A 21,452-nucleotide genomic window follows, 5' to 3' on the forward strand; every position below is an offset into this window, starting at 1 on the left:
GCGGGGCGGGAAGTGGGCGGGGAACTTCGGGATGATAAAAGAGGAGGGGAGGGGAGGGGGCGTCGCGCGTTCCTGTCAGTTGCATCGCCGGGAGCTCGCGCGACGTCCGCGCAGCTGATTGGTTCCGGCGCCGGCTCTAGGCCAAGCGACTGGAGCTTTCCTTTTGACGGTTCGCGAAGCGGCTGCGATGGGCTCTCGGGCGTCTACGCTTCTTAGGGACGAGGAGATCGAGGAGATCAAGAAGGAGACGGGCTGTGAGTACCGATTAGAAACGATTTAGGCGGCGGCGGCGGCGGCAACGTCGCCAGATGCAGAGCGCTGACCTTCGCCTTTGGGATTCTGGCCGGGCGAATTTCCTGAATAAGCTTTCATTGCCCCGGCACGAACGAGGCAAACGAGCCCTTCCCCGTTTTCGACTCCATCGGACGATTGAGGGGCCGGATTGAGCGAAGTGGCGCTGTGATTTCTCCCGGTCGTGACCATCACTTGGCTCGAAGCCCTTCCTCGGGTCTCCGGGTCACCTTGGGCTAAATGCGGGACCACTCAGCTGTCTCTCCCGCTCCCTAGCCTGCGCGTATTGCTCAACGAGGGCCGGTATCGGTCGTCTGAGTCGGCGCGACCCACAGCATCCCCCCCCCCCAAAAAAACCTGGGTCATGGAAGAACGAAGCGTCTTGGTATGCCTTATATCCGGTCACAGGACACCGAGAGAGCCTGGCATTTGGGGGAAACGATTCTATTTTACGACATTTGGGACAAGGCTAGATATCTGGGCGCGTTAAAATGCCTCCCCGGTCCTTGAGTCGGCAGAAAAGCTATGCCGGCAGGGAATTGGTGGCTCTGATGGTTATTTCGTAGTTTGCTTCAGGCCAGGTAAGGTAGGGCCTCCTGAATGGGACTGTCTTGTCCATTTTAATGTAGAACAAGTTAAGAAAACCAATTGGTGGATTCCTCTTGCTTCATTTCCTGTTTTATTAAGTGTCGCCTTGCCTGCCTATGGGGAAAAACAACCGTCGAGCACTTTCCTTAATAGGGAGAGGAGCAAGATGGTGCAAGTATAGGTGGGGGCTTTAAAAGGTGAGTTTTGCACCTATTACATTGCCCAACTATCAGGTCCTAGGCATGGGAATATTTTGAACCTGTGTAAAGTTTCAGTCAAATCAATTCTAAAGGTAAGACTTGAAAAGAGCACACTACACCTGTGTCCAAAAATAGCCTACGGGTCACAGGTGCGGAGGGAAAGGCTCACAGCAAAGCAGGAGGGAATTCTTCTGGTGCTCCTGGCTCAGAGCAGCCTCTCTTCTTGCCTGGGGCTTGTTTTCAGATAATTTCTAAAGATGGGCTCCTGAAAGATCAAGCCAAGAGATCAGAGACAGGGCCGAAGAATGAAAGAATTAGCCGCATAAGAAGGAATTGGAACCATTTGAGAAGGTTGTAAATGTGGGAATTGTGTGAGGAGGACCCGGAAGCCAAGGACAAATTGATATGAAAAAAGTATAATGAGAAAAGATAAATGTCCTGTATAAAGGTGCTGTGGTGATTTTCTAAATTGAGCATTTCCAGCAACTTAAAAGTGGGCAAAACAAGAAGATAGGCATGGCCAATGAGAACATGAATATCCAGCAATCTCCAAGCAATGCCTCTTTTTCCTCTCAGTAAATCCAATCTATCTGAGGTTGTTTTGGATTTTGGGGTTTAGTTCCAAGTAGTGGGGGGGGGGAAACAGGCTTCCTATCCCAGATCAAATAAGGGAAAGATCTGATGCAATAATAGTAAGCTAAAAGAATGCTGCAGCACATTTGTATCACAATGCTTCCATGTTCTTTTTGCCTTCTGATGTGAGGAGCCTGGAACTCAGAAGGGGCTGGCTGCCAGACATTTCTACTCTTTCAACCCTCCCCATACAAAAGTTGTGGCGAAAAAACAACAACAAAGTTGTGATTAAAATGACTTTGTGTGCAACACAGACATTGTGTTCTCTCAAAGGGAATGCAAGTTCTGTTTTGTAAACACAGGTCTAATTTTTTTTTAAGAGGATTACATTAGTGTATATAAGGATCTTGTGTGAGATCCCACAAATGTTTGGAAAGAATCTGTCACATGTACAGATGCCTCTACAGAAGTCAGGTGTCCAGTCTCTTTGCAAGCCAAAATAAAATTAGGAGACAGGGTAAAGGAAAGGAGGCAAGGTTACAGCAGGCTTAGGTAACTCATAAGAGCTGGGCAGATCTTAGCTTTAACAAAATTGTCCAAGCACATTTTCACTGAATTTTCCCATGTAGTGGATATGTCTAGCATGTCTAGTTTAATGAAAAGATATGTCTAGTTTAATGAAAAGAAGGACTAAGGGAGACATGATAGCAGTATTTCAATATCTCGGGCTGACACAAAGCCCAAAGATAGAACCACAGCACTTGAGGGTAGAACAAGAAGCAATGGGTGGAAACTAATCAAGGAGAGAAGCAACTTAGAACTAAGGAGAAATTTCCTGACAGTTAGAACAATCAGTGGAACAACTTGCCTTCAGAAGTTGTGAATCCTCCAACACTGGAAGTTTTAAGAAGATGTTGGATAACCATTTGTCTGAAGTGGTGTAGGGTTTCCTGCCTAAGCAGAGGGTTGGACTAGAAGACCTCCAAGATCCCTTCCAACTCTGTTATTCTATTCTATTCTATTCTATTCTATTCTATTCTATTCTATTCTATTCTATTCTATTCTATTCTATTCTATTCTATTCTATTCTATTGCCCATAGTAAAAAACTGAGTTGAGAAAAGGAAGAAAACACAACTTTAAAATTGAAATAATTATGTATGATTTTAAACTGCTTCATCTGTGATCTGGGAATGAAAGGAAGACAGCATCATGGGGACATAAATATATATTTTTTACAATATATATTCATGCTGTAGTTAAGAGGACATGAGGATGAGTCCTTTGTTGTACAGATGCCAAATTATGTTTAGATGAACACCACCACCCCCTCCTACTATGAAAAAGTACTCCCCATTGCAACCAAAGGATATGTTACTTTCTGTTTAACAAAAAAGTAGGTTTTTTTCTATTAGGTTCTATTAGTTTTATATAATGTATATATATAATATATATTAATATATTGTTGTATGACTAAATATAGCTCCCATTGCTGAATTACTGTCACTTTAAAAGCCAATCGAGCACTTTAATGTAAGAACTGCCATACTGAATTAGATGAAGGTGTTTTTAATAAAGATTTTATTCCAACTATTAGTTCTAACTTGAGACCTACAATTTGTGTTCCTCGGTAGTTTAAATCTCTTAATAATTAAATGAAATACTACCTTGGTTATTAAATATCAACGATGACAGCTAACTTACAGACACTGAGTAATATAGGGTTGCTTTGTCATAAAAATATTAGAACTCAAAACAATGATTTATAAGTCAATAGTGTCCCTGTATAATAAAGACCTCAGCCTCTGTGCTGAGGTGTATAATCAGAAAATTCTCTGTTACTGTACTTAGAATATCAAAAACAGAATCAATAAGTAACATTTTGGTGTTTGTTGAAGTGGATCAGTGGTGGGTTGCTCCTAGTTCGCCCTGGATCGGGCGAACCAGTAGTGGTGGTGGCGGGAGGCTCCGTCCACCCGCCCAGACGTCATCAAAAATGCTCTGCGCATGCGCAGAAGTGCCACGTGCTATCGATAGCAAACCGGTAGTGCCGGGATTTGAAATCCACTACTGAAGTGGATGTATCTGTTGCTTAATTGATAATAGGGTAGGTTAGGAGTTATATTTTTAGGGGTTTCCCTATGGAGTCAGTTGGTATTTGCAGCTGTTTCAGTGTTGATCTTGTTTCAGAACAGCTAATTAGACTTTACCTTTTCATTTTTTTAGTCTTAATTCCTGCTTCACCTGCTCGCAAAAACTAATTTTCATACTATTCTTCTCCTCCTTAAGACTTGTCTTCTAAACCCGCTCTCAGAGACCTATTGCAATAGGAGTCGTAGGGATAAAGAATGCTTAAATCTCATTATGGTACAAAAGTTCACAGCAGACAATTCAATTTTCTCAATTAAGATGCTGAACTTCCTGGTTGAGCAGGTGATAAAGTCTGTCAACAATTGACTGCTTGTGTACTTTGCGTCTCTTTTCTCCAGTTCTTAACTACAGCAAATGTTAGAGTAATCCTTGGAAACTATTTAGTATATTTCAGTGTAAAAAAACCTACTTTAGTTATCATAGGGATACTAAATCAGTATAGATAAATTAACAGTAGGCTAAATCAGTACAAATAAATTAACAGCAGACTAGGAAACACTGTGAACATGGATTTTTAGAATATTTTGCAAAGTCTCATCAAAAGATGTGACACATTTGGTTGTTATGCAATAAAAGATCCAACTCATGACTGATTTATTATTTCTTCATTTTAATTTTTAAATGATGCTAGCGTTTTTCACTGCAACAGAAAATGATTAAGAAACTTTAGAAGCTGGGATTGTAGTCTTTTCATTAACAGTCTGAAACTAGGGACTGGATAAGTAATACCAAGATACAGGTAAGGGATCTTGGCATAATGGTTGATCATTGATTACTTGACCAGTGTTATTACATAAAAAAACCTAATTCTATTTTCAAGGTCATGAGGAAAGAAATTTTCTACTTTATGAGATCCAAGGTTAAAGATTATGGCTCCGGACAGGAGTTCACACAGTGCTTACAGAGTCATTATTATGGTGATAAAATTGGAGGAAGGAATATCTTTTTGTTTAGTGGTTGAGGGCACCAGGCTAAAAATCAGAGATTGTGAGTTCTAATCCCATTTTAGTTATGAAGTCTGGTGAGGTGACTTTGAAGCAATCACTTTCTCTCTCAGCTCAACACAGGGTTATTGGTGTGGGGATCATAGGTGGAAGAAGGAGTATTAGTATTAAAATCAATATATAAATAAATAAAATATATTTTTTAAAATGTTGTCATTCCCTCCAAAGTGAGATTAGCCACCACCCTGGCTAGCTTTATAGAAAGCCCTTAAAATATGGGAAGCCTATGAGGTGGCTGTATTGTATTGAGGTGATTGTTATTCTCCACAATCTTCATTTTAATGTTTTTTAATATATATATCTTTTAGCTATGTTTAATTATTTTAATGATTTTTATATCATTTTCATCATTTTATGCCATTGAGAAACATATTCAATTATATATACCATATATAAATATGATAAATAAATAAATTTATTAAAAATGATACACAGGTCAGGACTACTTTTATTGTAACATAGTAAGAAAATCTTGCAAATCTGATTGTTCTTCCCCCTCCCTTTATCTTCATGTCAATTAGGGAGAGGTCTGTCTGAAACATTTACTCACACTCATTTCTTGGCATGAACCTGGAGGCCCTCTTACCTGACTGTTGCCTTTGATAGTGGCTCTTCCTTCTGTCCTTCAAGGCCATTCTCCATTCCCTCTACATATGTACATCTCTTTGATCTCCTAGATAAAAAGTGTGATATAAAACTACAACTTAATAAAAATTATTTAAGTATTTCACACAGTATATATTCAGACTGTCAACATTGAACATATACTGCTGGTTTTAAAAGATAGTTAGGAAATTCATAGAGGATAGGACTAGGTCATTATGGAAATACTGGATCAGAAACAATATCTCAGTATACGTTATTTGGGAACGGAGAAGGGTGGCATATAAATTTAATAAATAAAGTAAATAAAAGAGATGGGCAGTTAAGTATGAAATATGAATGAATGAGCAAACGAACGAACAAGTGAAAGAGGGTGGTGGTTTGTGGATTTCATGTAAGCACCCTTTCGGTTTTCTTAACATATTTAATGTTACATACATCTGGAACTGTCAGAACTTCTGCTATTTAAACTAAAAAACCTGGACAATCATTTAATAAGTACCTAAGCTGCCAGTTCTTGAAAGTCATTATTTAGTCAATGTGAGAGCTGCTCCTGTTCATTTGATTTAGCACAGGCATTCTGCAAAGATATGCACAGTAACTCTTTATTGCCATAAATCTATGGACATGGCAATAATTTTTCAAATTGGCACGTAATGGTTGCCTACTTGCTTTATATTATGCATAGATATTTTGAATTCTGCAAATTTATGTTCTGATTAGACAGAACGGAGAAGATGATGAATGGAGTATTCATGGAATGGAGATAATGCTATTCCTTTAGTAATAGAAGCCTTCCTTTGAATGTTTCTAGTATGCCAAAATAGAATATAAAAGAGTTGACTATTATTTACATAGTTTGACTTCAGTTACCTCTTACCTGATAATTTGGATTAGAGGAATATTGTCAGGGCAAAGTCTTAGATGAAGGTTCAGAGGATAGAGAACTACTGCAACTATAAATGGTTTGAAGATTATATTAATATCCAGTAGCATGATCAAGAGGCTCTCTTCTACTTAGTATGAAAGAGTCATGTAAAGTGAAAAGCCAGCATGAGCCACATGGCCCAGACAAGGTGACTTCTTCTACCTCCATCAGATGGCTTCAAATGCCAGTTGCCTAAAGGTATCCAATCAGAGACTCCAACAAGAGGGGATGAAACTGAGTAAGGGGAAGGAGGAGCAAATATATTCTGCAATTTACATTTACAATCTAAAACATATATCAATTCTGACCTTGTATACATAAACACATACAAACACATACATAACTGACAGTTTTCTTTTCCTCCATGCTACCACTATACACTGCCATAGCCAACCATAAGAAAGGATTTTGAAGATGTGCAAGAATTGCATATGAGAGGGAAGAGTCCTATGGTTTTGCTATATCGGCTTGATAGGTACCCTGTTTTCCTGAAAATAAGATCTATCCCAAAAATAAGCCCTAGTTAAGTGCCTGCATAACCAGCCGCCCACCCATTTTGTCTGTTTGCTCACAGTGCTGCCAACACAAAGTCATGTGAGGTGGGGGTGGAACTGCCCCACACGCCCTGCACAGGCTTACCTCAGGGCCCACGCAGCAAGACCATCCACACCCCGACAACTGCCTCACGGCGACAGCAGCAACCACCATGTGCAGCAGGAACCCACATGGCCACTGGTCCACTTCTGCTTGCTCGCGACTGCAACGGAGCAGGAGGCCAAGCGACATGCTGGTGCCACATCCAGGAGGCGAGGCAGGGGGGTGGAGCTGCCCCATGTGCCCTGCACCAGTTTACCTCAGGGCCCCGGCAGCTAGGCCATCCATGCCCTGACAACTGCCTCATGGCTGTGGCATGGCCTCTTCTGTTGCAGCCATGAGAAAGCAGAAGTGGGCTGGTGGCCATGCAGGATCCTGTTGGACAGGGTTGCTGGAGCTGCGGTGAGGCAGGTGTCAGGGCATTGTGGCCTGGCTGCATGGGCCCTGAGGTAAGCCGATGTGTGGGGCAGCTCCACTCCTCCACCTTGCAGCGGCAGCACTAGCATGCCACACAGCTCCCTGCCCTGCCACAAGCAAGCAGAAGTAGGCCTCCTGTACATAGAAAAAACATTAAGACATACCCAAAAAATAAGTCCAAATGCTTATTTTGGAGCCCAAAAGAAAATTAGACTCGGTCTTATTTTCGGGGAAACGGGCAGTTCCCACCCAGATTTTTTTTAGTTAATGTTCCTTCCTTTTGTAGGTTAAATACTTTCTGAAATTCTAATCACCTTCTGTTTGTTGAAGAATTGCTTCCTCATTATTATTTTATTTATCAATGTTTTTGCATAGCAAACAACAATTGTTTCTGGGCAGCAGTGATTGGTTCAAGAAAAGGCTGCAGTCCTTTTGTGTAAACTGCCTGAAAGGAAGCAGTGTGGTATCTTCAACCGAGTTCCATTGATAAGGAATAAAACTAAGACAAAGGAGCCATTTCCAAATCAATATAGCAGCTAAGGAAGGGAGAATATATTTTGAGTTCTCTGCTTTTCTGAACAGGAAGAGTGAAGAAAATATTAGGAATCATAGAATTTCCAAATTTGTCTATATAATAATGATTTCAAATGTGGATTGCAAACATGTTTTTTTAAAGTAACATCAAAAGTAAAGTAAATTCATTAGTTTTATGTTCTGTGAGAGCAATTTTAAGATTTCTTTGTTAAATTTGGAATACTACAAAATCCAAGTTTTGAACTGCTGTAAAATAACTCTTTATTGGATCAATTGTTGGTATTTATGTTTAATTTAAGCCTTATTTCTTTTTTTCCTTCAGTTTCTCATAGTCAGATTACTCGTCTATACAGTCGGTTTACTAGCCTGGACAAAGGAGAGAATGGTACCCTAAGGTAAGTACTTTTAGTTATTCTCTTAGCTTTCTAATTATACAAATGTTCTTTGCCATTTCTCCCCCAAATTCTTCTTTCTGGTTCAGATTTTCTTCATTATGATCTATCCCTAACCTGGTCTTCAGGCATTACATGTTATACATATTGCCACGATGACAGAATCCATTCACCCAGCTTGCTACTGCTGTTTTTCTCTTCCATCTTTCCCAGCATTAGAGATTTCTCCAAAGAGCGAAGCCTTTGTATAATGTGTCTAAATTATTATAAATTGAACCTGGTTATTTGTGCCTTGAGTGGTTTGTTCAGTAATCCATTTATTACGATTTATTTATTTATTTATTTATTTATTTATTTATTTATTATATTTCTATACCGCCTTTATTTATTGATTGTTGACTCAAGGCGGTATACAGTCAAGAAAAATATAGATACACAAACATCATAAAATTGCTAATTAAAATTATTATTATAACATAGTTTGGCCCAATTAAATAGAACCTAAAATTAGATAACATTTTAAAAACATTCACATGTTCATATGTTTAGCCCCGCCTGTTGGAACATCAGGGTTTTGAGGGCACGGCGGAAAGCACGGAGATCAGGGATATTTCGTATCTCAGGGGGCAGTTCATTCCAAAGGGTTGGAGCCCTCACAGAGAAGGCCCTCCCCCTGGGAGTCGCCAGTCAGCATAATTTGACTGACGGTACCCTGAGTAGTCCCTCCCTGTGAGAACGAACTGGTCGGTGGGAGGCTATTGGTGGCAAAAGACGGTTTCGTAGGTACCCAGGTCCTAAGCCATGGAGCGCTTTAAAGGTGATAACTAACACCTTGAATCGCACCCGGAAGACCACCGGGAGCCAGTGCAGCTCACGTAGGAGAGGTGTTACATGGGCGCAACGAGCTGCGCCCATAATCACCCGCGTGGCTACATTCTGGACCAGTTGGAGCCTCCGGGTGCTTTTCAAGGGGAGCCCCATGTAGAGAGCATTACAGTAGTCCATATGGGAGGTGACTAGGGCATGAGTGACCATGCGCAAGGCATCCCGATCCAGAAAGAGACGCAACTGGTGGATCAGGTGAACCTGATAAAAGGCACCCTTGGCCACGGCCGTCAAATGATCTTCTAAAGATAGCCGTGAATCCAGGAGGACACCCAAGTTGCGGGCTGTCTCTGTGGGGAGCAAGATCTCATCCCCAATTGTCAGTGATGGTACCAGCTGACTATACCGGGACGCCGGAAGCCACAGCCACTCGGTCTTGGAGGGGTTGAGTCTGAGCTTGTTTCTCCCCATCCAGATCCGCACGGCCTCCAGGCAACGGGACATCACAGCAAGGGCATCATTGGGGTGGTCTGGGGTGGAGATGTATAGCTGTGTGTCATCAGCATACTGATGAACACTCACCCCGAAACTACGGATGATCTCTATTTTGTTGGCTGTCCATGGTATTCTTAGGAGTTTTCTTCAAAAGCATTGATTCAAGTAGTCCTTGGCTTACGACAATATACAATATAGCCCAAAATGTACGTTGTAAAGTGAAAAATTTATTGTGAGTTTTGCCCCATTTTACGACTTTGTTGTTGTTGTTAAATTAGTAACATGGTTGTTAAATGAACCTGGTTTCCCCATTGACTTTGCTTGTCAGAAGTTTGCAAAAGGGAATCACATGACCCCGATACTGCAATTGTCATAAATGTGAGTCAGTTGTTAAGTATGCTAATGTAAATCACGGGACCATGGAGATGCTACAAAGGTCATAAGTGTGAAAAATGGTCATAATTCACTTTTTTCAGTGCCGTTGTAACTTTGAACAATCACTAAATGAACTGTTGTAGGTCGAGGACTACCTGTATTCTTCCCATCCTGTGTCTTTAAAGTCTAACTTTATGTGGTGAAATCTCCAGTCAGAAAGAGGGAAGATGTGAAGAGTTTGGCTATCTTAGAGTTCTTGTGTATCAGGCAGTGATACAGACCTGATCTCCCCTAGAATTCATGAAATTCTGGCTGTTCCCAAGAGAATACAGTCAGTCTGGTGAGATTCTTGTAAGTAGGTGAGCAACAATAAAGATGCAACTTTGATCAGCTCACGGTGTTGTTCTGGTTCCTTGCACTTGACACTTTCAATTCCATGAAGTGTCATAAGGAATGCTATTGCTTGCAGTATTCTAATCTTTGTAGGTACATACCAGGAGTGGGTTCTAATTTTTTTTACTACCGGTTCTGTGGGCGTGGCTTATTTTGTGAGTGTGGCTTGATGGTCATGTGACAATTCTTTAGGATGTAGCAGAGGTACTGGTCTACCAGGCTTTTAACTGCTTGCAGAGCTGTACCAGTCTACTCATTTGTTTTAGGAGGCACCAGTCTACTCGTTTGCTTTTGGAGGCACTGGTCTACCCATTTGTTTTTGGAGGCACTGGTCTACCCATTTATTTTTTGAGGTATCGGTCTACCACCACACAGCCTTTTAACACTGATCAGCTGTAGGGCGGCCCTTTGAAGCCCCACGGCAAGAGTTTAAACAGTTTTTTTCCTTCTAGCCAGCTGGGACTCAGGAGGCAGCAATAGATTGGGGGTGGGGCCAAATAAAAGGTAAGAATAACGTGGGGGGGCAGGGGGGCAGAACCGGTTCGGTGATGTCATATCATCACAGCTACCGGATCGGAGGAACCGGGAGGAACCCACCACTGGTACATACACATTACAGTACTTTCCCAGGGCTTTCATGGTTGGTCTACCAAGTGCTACTCTGCAGAATGTTTCTTGACTGCTTTTTCTTTATGTTGGTTATTTGAAAATGAAGTAGATTTTGCACAGAACTATGCTTAATATTTATTTGAAATGCTTTACTGTTGAGCAAAAGCATTTAAGATGAATCATAATAATCAAATAGCAGTTTCAAAAGAAAACTTAATCTACTGGTGGGAATAAGAAAATTCTTTTTTTTAAATGAAATGTTTTTCACCAAATCTCCAAGTGCCTCATTTTCTCATTTTTTTGGCCCCTTTCAACTAGCATTCCAAAATAGATTCAGGTCTATTAAGTCTTAATCTACTCAGGCTAGTTTAGTTTTCAAGATCATGCTAAATTGCTAATTGCTATACCTAAGTGGGATTTTTTTATATATATTACTGTACACTTGATTATTTCAGTAAATTAAAATTATGTGTAAGTGTCCCTATCATACAAATTGCTTAGTGTTTAGTTCAACAGGTTGTTCCACACTGAGCTATGGGAAGGTGTAACATAATTTATATTTTTCCTGTATAACAATAGTTTATTTATTTATTTAAATTTTTATACCGCCCCCTCTCCTGAAGGACTCGGGGCGGTGAACAGCCAAAATTAAAAACACACAATACAAACATTAAAATACTATAAAACGAAATTAAATTTATCTTTGGCTTCCCCAATTTAAAACCCCTTACCCATAAAATTCCCCAATTAAAAGATTTTTAACCCAGCCCGGCTTGCTGAAATAAAAAAGTCTTCAGCACAACCAGTTATATCTGACATGTTTCTATCCCCTTTTTTTCTTCTGCCTTCACATGCTTGTTTTACATACTGTAATAGGAAAATTTGTGGGTGACTTCATCATTGTAACTGTGCCCTTGGTGTTTACATTTGACTTACTTTGTGGTCACACTCTTTAGAAAGTGCATTATTTAGGCAAGAGAAAAGCATGGTGATATTACCAGAACAACGAATGTTTGCTTGAAATGGAAAGACATCTTTTTCTAATCGCATAGTATAGCACAGGGGTGTCAAACTCAAGGCCCACTTAGATGTGGGCCACAGGGCTGCCCTGGAAACAGCGAAGGACTGGCCCGCAGTGCCTTTGCCACTGAAAATGGATCTCAGGAGGGCCATGGCTCTACCGAGCTCCGTTTTTGCTGGCAGTGGGTTGCAGGAGGCCATCACAGCCAAAAACGGAGCTTCGGAGCCCATTTTCACTGGCAGAGCGCTCAGGCCACCACAGGAGCCACCAACATGAATGATGTTGAACTGGCTATGCCCCACCTGGCCATGTCCCCCCGTTGTGAGGTCAAACACAATCCAAATGCAGCTTCAATGAAATTGAATTTGATACCCCTGGTATAGTAGATCAGTCTGTTGATTTACACCTCTGCAAATAAAATAAAAATGAAATGCTTAACTGTAGTTTGGCAGGCTGGTTTGTTAAATATATGGTGTATGATTTGTTCTGAATGATAGCAATCAAAACTAAATATTCAAGATTGCATTGGGTAGAGGTTACCTGATAGTGTTGCTCTGGCATACAAGCGGAAGAAACGAACATTTCCTGTAAGTTCCAACCTAAACCAGTGTAAGAAGGTTTAATTAAAATGAAACTTGCATTTCAGTATTCATTTACTTTTATGACTTGTGCAGATTTTCTAGTTAACATTCCTGTTAAATAATATTCCCCTCATGGGTAAAATGGCATGTTTAAAGGTGATTGACAATGACAAAAATAGATTTTTTTTAAAAAAGTGTAGTTAACATGAGGTTAATGTTCAACTTAAAGCTCAGCTGTAAAACATACAATATACAGACAGATATCCTCTGTTTAAATTTTAAAACCTGAATCTGAACAAAAAGGAATAAAAAGTTAGTGGAGTAAGCTTATACATATTATATATAATACAATAATGTTTTGTAATATATAATATATGATAATATATAATATGTTAGATTCTAATATTGTTGTACTGTAATTTCTGGTTTTTAACTTCGTAAGTCACCAAGAATCATATGTGTGAGACAGGTGGCTGTAGAAATTGGATAACAAACCAATAAATAAATAGAGTTAAATTAGTTAATTTTACACAGGTAAATATGGTTGAGTGGGATTCAGATTGTACAATTAGATATGGTTGGATGAGTGGGATTACTAGATATGTGGTATGGGAAATGTTTACACAGGGACATTCCGATTTAAATGTCCATTTATAAATCCATTGGGAGAATATTCAAATAAAAACAAAGTCTTAATATTTTCTAGAATAGCTGCTAGCTATTTGATTTTTATTTTAAGAGTAGGATTCAGGAAGTTGTACTTTGGATTCACAAACAAAAAAGTACCTTGGAGCATATGAGAGCACTCATGTAGATATGTGGACTCTTTCTGCGACTCACGAATGAAGATAAATAATACATGTCCCAGGATAACATTTCAGGATCCAATCTGAATCCAATCTTCTGTCTGTGACTTCTTAAAAAGTGGTGTGGCTTTTCCTAACACATGATGCTTTCTCTTTGTAACTGCAGCAAGAGCCCAAGGAAAGATCGATTTGGTTGAAGGAGGGAGATGTCTAAAATATCTTATTGGCCTTATTGGATGTAAAAGTGAAAAATGGATTCTTAAAATAACATTCTTGCTTTCCTTAGCAATGGGCAAAATAGCACTCGAATTGGACTTTCAATATAAATAATTGAGTTATTAGGTTGTAATCTTTCTTTAATAAATCTTTATATAACAGTTATTGTAAAACACTGGGCTGAATACTCCAGACTTTTTTTTCCTTGTCAAGTGCATTTAGACTTGAAGGGGTAATTTTGTCATTCTAAACAATATCTTTAAAATTATATAATAAAAATAAAATATAATTGCAGAGGTATATATTATAAGAAACTAGAGTACTGTAGAGTACTATACCTTTAATGTTAACCTGTTATGTTTGAAAAACATTTTGATTAAGGGAGCTTTCTTTTTCATAGAATAGTTTTGGACAGATATAGCTAATGCAAAAACCTCGGACACAAAGGCCTGAAGCTTTTAAAAATCTTTAACAAAGTTGAAGCAAAAGTAACTGAGCATGGTGATTTATTTTTTAATGCACTCTTCGCTTTTATTGGAAGGTGTTAATGGAGATGGCTTTTGAACAAAAAAGTAAGATTAAGAGCGCAAAACAAAGATATAGATAAGAGATTGGGTATTAAATAATGTAGCAACATGAAAGTTAATTTAAAAATGACCCTCTTGCACTTCTTTAAAGATGGGCCTTCTTATAAGCTTTCGTTATAGTTTTATTATAGTGGAAATTGCTCATATTTAATGTAGATTTTCTACTTGGTAAAAATGTATTTTTAAATTGATAGTGAGCTGATAGGAAAGTTAGAAGTTTCCAAATTAAAGAAAGTATCGATAGTATTATTCACTTCAAAGCAGTGGTGAAATCTAAAATTTGTTACTACCGGTTCTGTGGGCGTGGCTTGGTGGTGGTGGGTAATGTGACTGGATGGGCGTGGCTTTTTTTTTTTTTTTTTTACTTTTAAAACCATTTTTTCTACAACCTCTTCAGTGAAGAGGTTGTATAAAAATGCTCTCAAAAGGCTTTGACGATCCCAGCTGAGTTGCTTGATCGGCAGAGGCTTTTTTTCTTTTAAATGTCTCTGACGATCAAGCAATTCAGCTTGGATCGTCAGAGGCTTTTAAAAGAAAAAAAGCCTCTGCCGATCAGGCAACTCAGCTGGGATCGTCAGAGCCTTTTGAGAGCATTTTTATACAACCTCTTCAGATTTGACGATCCCAGCTGAGCTGCACAATCATCAGAGGCTTTTTAAAAATATTTTTATAAGCATTTTTTCGGCCGAAGAGATTGTAGAAAAAATGCTTTTAAAAGTAAAAAAAAAAGCCTCTGATGATTGTGCGGCTCAGCTGGGCATGTGGGGAGAGCAGGGATTTTTGCTACTGGTTCTCTGAACCACCTGCCTCCATCGCTACCAGATCAGGCGATCTGGTCCGAACCGAGAGCATTTCACCCCTGCTTCAAAGTCACAACAGTACAAGTATATAGATATTTTGTTAAACTTGGTTCAATATTTCATGATTTCACAGCACTGATTATTAATGTATAGTGCTATAGGTACTAAACATATACAAAATTAAATGGATATTTTCAATTACATTGCTTATGAGCTAACATTCATTTAATTTATATCGTAGCCGTGAAGACTTTCAACGCATTCCAGAACTTGCTATTAACCCATTGGGGGATAGGATTATCAATGCCTTTTTTCCAGAAGGGTAAGTTTTATGTTATCTGAGTTCAATTTATTCCATGAGAATGCTAGTAGAATATATCTAGATATACTTAAATGCTAATCTGTAAAGTTTCAGATTAAAGACTTGATCTTCAATATCATCTGGGTTAAATTCAAATCAATAGTGTCTGTAATCTTCAATTGCTGCCAATTGCATATGCTTGAAAGAAGCAGCAGTTAAATATACCCTAATACTTGAGATTTCTGTTAAGATCCTAAATTGCAAAATACAAATAAGGTAGCATTTGTAAAATGTAGCATTTTGTCCCTGTTTGGTAATACATATTGTTGCACTATAAGACTTCCCTATGTACCCTCAATATCTATTCCAGAAAGTTAGGAAGATATTTTGGAACAGCTTTTGAACATCCATGTGGTAGGAGAAGGAAACATGTAACTGGATGATGAAACCTTGACTATTTGCTAATTAAGACTATCCTCCTGATTAAAAGAGAGCAAGAGATTTCCTATAGCAGTTCACTACTGTTTGGTTGAACAAGAGCTTACCTTGATTTTCTAGCCATTGAAAAAAAAATTAGAATAATACAGAATGTTACACAAGCAATAATTTATTGTTCATATTTATTTGAAGTATCGTTAAAATAATCTAACAATCAGTATTGTATACATATAGAGAAGATCAGGTGAATTTCCGTGGATTCATGAGAACTTTGGCCCACTTCCGACCCATTGAAGATAATGAAAAAAGCAAAGACCAGAATGGGCCAGAACCTCTTAACAGCCGGAGCAACAAATTGCACTGTAAGACATTTTTAATGGCAATTCACATGAACTGCATTGTTTGTATTCTACTTCATGGATTTCGTTTTAAGATTTGCCCTTCTTTCTTTAATCTACATATTACTTTAGTATAAAGCCATGATGGCAAACCTATGGCACGCGTGCCACAGGTGGCACATGGAGCCATATCTGTGGGCACGCGAACATTGCCCTAGCTCAGCTCCAGCGTGCATTCATGTGCCGGCCATCTGATTTTTGGGCCTTGCGGTCCCACCAGAAATCAGGAAATGGACCATTTCCAGCCTTTGGAGGGCCTCCAGGGGAATGGGGAATGCCGTTTTCGCCCTCCCCAGGCTCCAATAAAGCCTCTGGAGCCTGAGGAGAGGGAAAAACGGGCCTACTGGGCCCACTGGTAACCTTTTTGCCGTTGGGTGCCAAAAGCGGAGGGAAGGGGGGGGTCGCGTGTGCATGCACGGGGGGCATTGAATTATAGGTGTGGGCACATGCATGCACGACCCCCCCCACGCTCCCCCCATTTTTGGCACATGACAGCAAAAAGGTTAGCCATCACTGGTATAGAGTATAGAATACTGTACAATTTATTTACTCTATACTTTAATATTATCTACTGAAGAATATTACTGTAAAGTATTATTCAAAATATATCAAAGTATAGAGTAAATAAATTAAAAACCTTATCAAAATTGCAAAGGAAATGGCTGCTATCTATTTCATTAGAATCAACATAAATATTGGACATTAATAAACTTTTACTGTAATTCAGCAACTTAACTTATTCTGAAAGCTGAAATCTTCCTTTTGAAAATTTCATTGAAGGTTTATATAACCACCCTGTAAATGATGTTAATGACAAAAAATTATGCTGACATTTAACAATGTAAATTACATATAAATTGTCATTGGAGAAATATAGATTTATATTCATTATTGAATTTACATAGATGTAATGTCCATTAGCAACATTTTAAGATTAAAAGAATCCCTTTTTATTATGGTCCTGTCTATTGGTCTGAATCCATATTGACTACGTGATGTGGTTTGTATATGACAGATGTAGCAAAGATGCTAATCTTGTTTCATTTCATTTTCTAGTTGCTTTTCGATTATATGATTTGGATAAAGATGATAAAATTTCTCGAGATGAACTGCTTCAGGTAGAGTAAGATTGCATAATCTGTAAATTACTTTAATCTGATTGAAATTACTTTATTTTATCCTTTTAAAAAGTTTTGTATCTCTAAATCAAGGGTCCTCAAACTACGGGCCGCGGGCCGCATTTGGCCCGCTAAACCCATTAATCCAGCCCGCGCATGACTAGAAGGCTGCCCCGTCCACATCTCTCTGCCCACCTGCCAGCCCCCACCCTTCGGCCAAGCGCAGGACTTACCTTCACAAGCCCCAGAGGCTGGAACTGGAAGGCAAGGTCAACAATTTTGGCCTGCAGAGATATTCTGGAGTGGGGGGTGAAAAACAGGATGCATAGACACCTTGGGAGGCCAAAAAATGGCCCGTTTTAGCCCATTTTTGGCCTCCAGAATGCTTCTGGAGGTGGGGTGTAGGTGAAAAATGAGGCCTTTTTTCACCTCCCCCACCTCCAGAAGATAGACAGAGAGTGAAAAAGAGAGGGAGAGAGAGATATATAGAAAGAGAAAGAGAAACAGAGAGAGAGAGAGAGACATACACACACATACAGAGAGACGAGACACAGATAGAGACAGACAGAAAGAGACTTGTTGATTGTAAGCTCGTTGAGGCTGAGAAGAATTGCTGCAAAACTGAGTTTCCTGAAGTGGATCACTAGACTCCTAAACAACTGAAAAAATGATCTAGTAAAGTCAACCAAAAGAGCAACATGCAAACAAAAGCAAATAAAACACCCCCAGAACCAAAACAAATTAAAGTTTAATTTGTGTGCATTGTTTAATGGACTGTTAAATTGGCCATGCCCACCCGGTCACATGCCCACCTAGCCACACCCACCCAGCCGGTCCGGCCCCCCAACAGTCTGAGGGACCATGAATTGGCCCCCGTTTAAAAAGTTTGAGGACCCCTGCTCTAAGTGATCATTTTTAATGGATAAGATTGAATGGTAACTGAACATACAACATTTATCAGTTGGGCATTTCTATATTTATTTTTCAATAAATTCATTTAACTATGGGATGATGCACCCAATTGTAAATACTATGAGCTGGTTGCTAAACACCCAAAATGCACTCACCTGATATCTGGGGTGTGGTTACGGCAGTGTAACTTTGAGGATGGGTTGTAAGTAACTGTTTTTTAGTCCATCACAACTTCAAATGGTCATTAAGCAATCAGTAGTTGGGTTCTACCTATCTCTTGTTTCTGTAGGTATTTCTTCTCACATTTCTAGTCTGGTAAAGTCATTTTTATAATTTTGATTTTGTAATTCCCTGTGGTTTTGAATTTGTTTCTTTTTCTGAAACTGTTCTAAAGATTTTGCATAGTTATTCTTAAGTAAAAGCTTCAGCAAATTATTCTTTCTGGATAAATCTTCGGTTGAAATCCATGTCTGTATATTATGAGTAGTGTGCTACCCTCCAGATATGCTAATTCCCATCCGCTGTAGCTAGGGTGGTTTAAGTAATGAGAAATGCAAGTTGCCCACTTCATTCATTATGCCTACACTAACTACTTTTGAGAATTGTGTCCAGGCATTGGAAAATGTATAAGTATTATTTATTAGTTTGATTGAATTTTCAAGGTAACAATACCTCTTTAGATAACTTATCTTTGAAATACCGGATTCTATTGATGGTATCAAAATGGATGTGGGCTGATGTCCTTTCATCTAGAAATGAGGTTTTCATGTTCTACTTAAATTTATGTATTTAAATGGGTGGTAGGTGGCCTTCCAAGTGATGAGATTAATAGACTCTTTCTAATAGTATGAATTTAAAACAAAAGCTACTCTCATTTTCCTTGAACTTTTGTCCATTACAGGTCTTGCGGATGATGGTTGGTGTAAATATCTCTGATGAACAACTTGGTAGTATTGCTGATAGAACAATCCAGGAGGCTGATCAAGATGGTGACAGTGCAATCTCCTTTGCAGAGTTTGTAAAAGTCAGTAATAACTTTCAAATCAGTAAATCTGTTTGCTCAAGTGTTAAGAGTATATCTGCCATTCTGTTTTATAACAATCAGAAGAACATTTTCCTCTAAATGTTCTCTAGATTGTTTTTTCCCTACATACTATTGATATTTGGCCATATTTATTTTACTATTTATTTATTTATTTATTTTTGTATACTGCCTATTTCCTACAGCTCAAAGTATCAATACCAAGATATCAATAGCACAGTATCAATACCAAGATATCAATAGTACAACAAAGATATATAAACAAATCATAGCTAGCTAACTAAGGGTTTTCTATACCAAGAACATTTAGTATAACAATCTTTTTTTTGGATGATTTAGAAAGGTATTTAGATGGATATTGAAATTCTGGATCCCAAGAGAACACCATCTGCAGAGACCAAGGGCTCAGACCTTTTCAGTGGCTGGCCTGCTTCTTCAAAATAAAGTTCCCTGCTGTCAAAAAGCATTGAAGAGATTTTTTTCAGCTACTTTTTGGGATCCAGTGTAATGAACTCCCTTGTGGACAGATTGGATAAATTTGATGGGCTGATCTTTGGTTGTGTCTCTAATTGAGACTAAAAAATACATACATTTATGCAGAGCATAAAGAAGCATTCCCAGTCAGGAAAAATACAAGGATTCCTTTGTAGAATAGCAAGTTTAAACAAAATGAAGTCAAACTGGAATATTCTAACTGTTCTTTTTTTACAGGTTTTGGAAAAAGTGGATGTAGAACAAAAAATGAGTATCCGATTTCTTCACTGATGAAACAAAGGCAGTTTGTGTTATCCTAATATTTAAAAAATACAGCTTATTTTATTCACTTTACTCCTGAATGTTGCTATTGGTTTATGTGAGGTATGTCTCCAAACTTTTCCTAGTTTGTCCATCAATAAGAACATTCCTTCTGCATCAGAACAAAGGAACGTGGCTGCAGTGCAGCTTGGAAATTAAGCAGTGACATGGCCTCTTCCTCAGCTCTTGAATGATTTCCTGACCATAAATTGATTTCTCCTCTTGTACTGTGATCTGTAACATTTTACACACTTCTAATGAGAAAGAGGGCAAATTCCACTGAAGAGCTGAGAATCGTTTAAACAAAAACGCCTGGTTTAATAGTATTATATGTTGTAATAGCAGCAACTGCCTCTCCCCCCCACCCTGATTTCATTTAAATAGATGTTTGTCAGTCTCTTTAAAACTTTCAAAAAGTAAGAATAACAAGGTCAATGGCTAGAAGGCTTATAGCCTTCCAAATGTGTCAAATGTTATTAATTTGTCCACAGGAAAGTCAGACACCTGCCAAGAGTGTAATTTGCAATGTAGTTCACTAGTATAGACTATTGAATAGAAAGCTTTTCTGTTGTCTCTCTCTCTTAACTGCTTTTTGTGAATGTATTTAATCTAAAATACTCGTGATTTTTATTATTTGTTGTTAAAGAAATATTTGCAGTACATTTCTACAGTATAACTGTAATGAAAGTCATATTTGTGCTACTGTCTTTATTCATACTGATTATGCTGCATGAGCCTATTTGAATTGTTTGGCTTTCCAGCCAAAAAAATTGTGAAAGCTCAGAATTGAGAATTCAGCAAAAACAGTAATGTTTATAGGAAAATCTGTTGGGGTTTTTTTTGCACCTTTATAGACATATTAAATAACATATTTCCAAAATCTCAGTACAAAATCAGAGAATTAAAATGAATACAATACAATGAACAAAATAAATAAATAAATTCTCTAGGTAGATTGCCTTTACTATAGTAAACTAATAACATTAATTATCAAATAATTTGAGTAAAAAAAGTTATATAATTTTTACAGTGTTTGCAAAATTCTAATAAGAAGCACTGTTCAAAGGTTCCTGTCTCTTATAATGTCAAATGCATTTGTATTTAATTTACCTAAATCTTCTATAATTCAATGATCTTTCTGAAATACTATTTTACTTCTTATGTTGCGAAGAGAAATTAATGATTTTGCAGATCAATAATTTTAGTAAGGGAAACATCCAGGGAACAATAACAACAATTTCTCTCAAATAAAGTATCTTGATTCATATAACACAAACATTTTATAAAGAAAAGAATATAATACCAAGATATAAAATTTGATGGATGAAATGTACATATTTTCAAATAAGCTTTCTTCCTTTGCCTGTGTACTTGTAATCTAATGTTGTTCCTTGTAAAATCTATTGTATCCATCAACAATCAATAAATAAAACCTTAAATCTAGAGTCATTCTTTTCCAAATGTAA

General features: G+C 38.3%; 2 protein-coding genes across 2 annotated transcripts in view; one reads left to right on the top strand and one right to left on the bottom strand.

The window, feature by feature from the left end:
• Nucleotides 1-401, bottom strand: part of EXD1 (exonuclease 3'-5' domain containing 1) — a 29,442-nt gene extending 29,041 nt beyond the window's left edge. The window contains exon 1 of the mRNA XM_034417820.3: nucleotides 324-401. The gene's annotated coding sequence lies outside the window, so the exon portion shown is untranslated. The remainder of the gene's footprint in view (nucleotides 1-323) is intronic.
• Nucleotides 14-21,435, top strand: CHP1 (calcineurin like EF-hand protein 1). Its single transcript, XM_034417825.3, has 7 exons — nucleotides 14-254; nucleotides 8,205-8,277; nucleotides 15,224-15,304; nucleotides 15,956-16,083; nucleotides 17,176-17,237; nucleotides 19,051-19,173; nucleotides 19,903-21,435. Exons 1-7 carry the CDS (start codon nucleotides 188-190, stop codon nucleotides 19,954-19,956), a joined length of 588 nt encoding a protein of 195 aa, XP_034273716.1. The 5' UTR covers nucleotides 14-187; the 3' UTR covers nucleotides 19,957-21,435.
• The last annotated feature ends 17 nt before the right edge of the window (nucleotides 21,436-21,452 follow it).

This window comes from Pantherophis guttatus, chromosome 1, assembly GCF_059756535.1.
Source record: "Pantherophis guttatus breed Tessera chromosome 1, ASM5975653v1, whole genome shotgun sequence".
Taxonomy (NCBI): Eukaryota; Metazoa; Chordata; class Lepidosauria; order Squamata; family Colubridae; genus Pantherophis; species Pantherophis guttatus.

Coding starts and splice junctions, on each gene's coding strand:
- CHP1 (XM_034417825.3), top strand. CDS start 188: ATGGGCTCTCGGGCGTCTACGCTTCTTAGGGACGAGGAGATCGAGGAG. Junction 16,084..17,175: donor CCGGAGCAACAAATTGCACT/GTAAGACATTTT, acceptor TTCATTTTCTAG/TTGCTTTTCGATTATATGAT. Junction 17,238..19,050: donor CTCGAGATGAACTGCTTCAG/GTAGAGTAAGAT, acceptor TGTCCATTACAG/GTCTTGCGGATGATGGTTGG.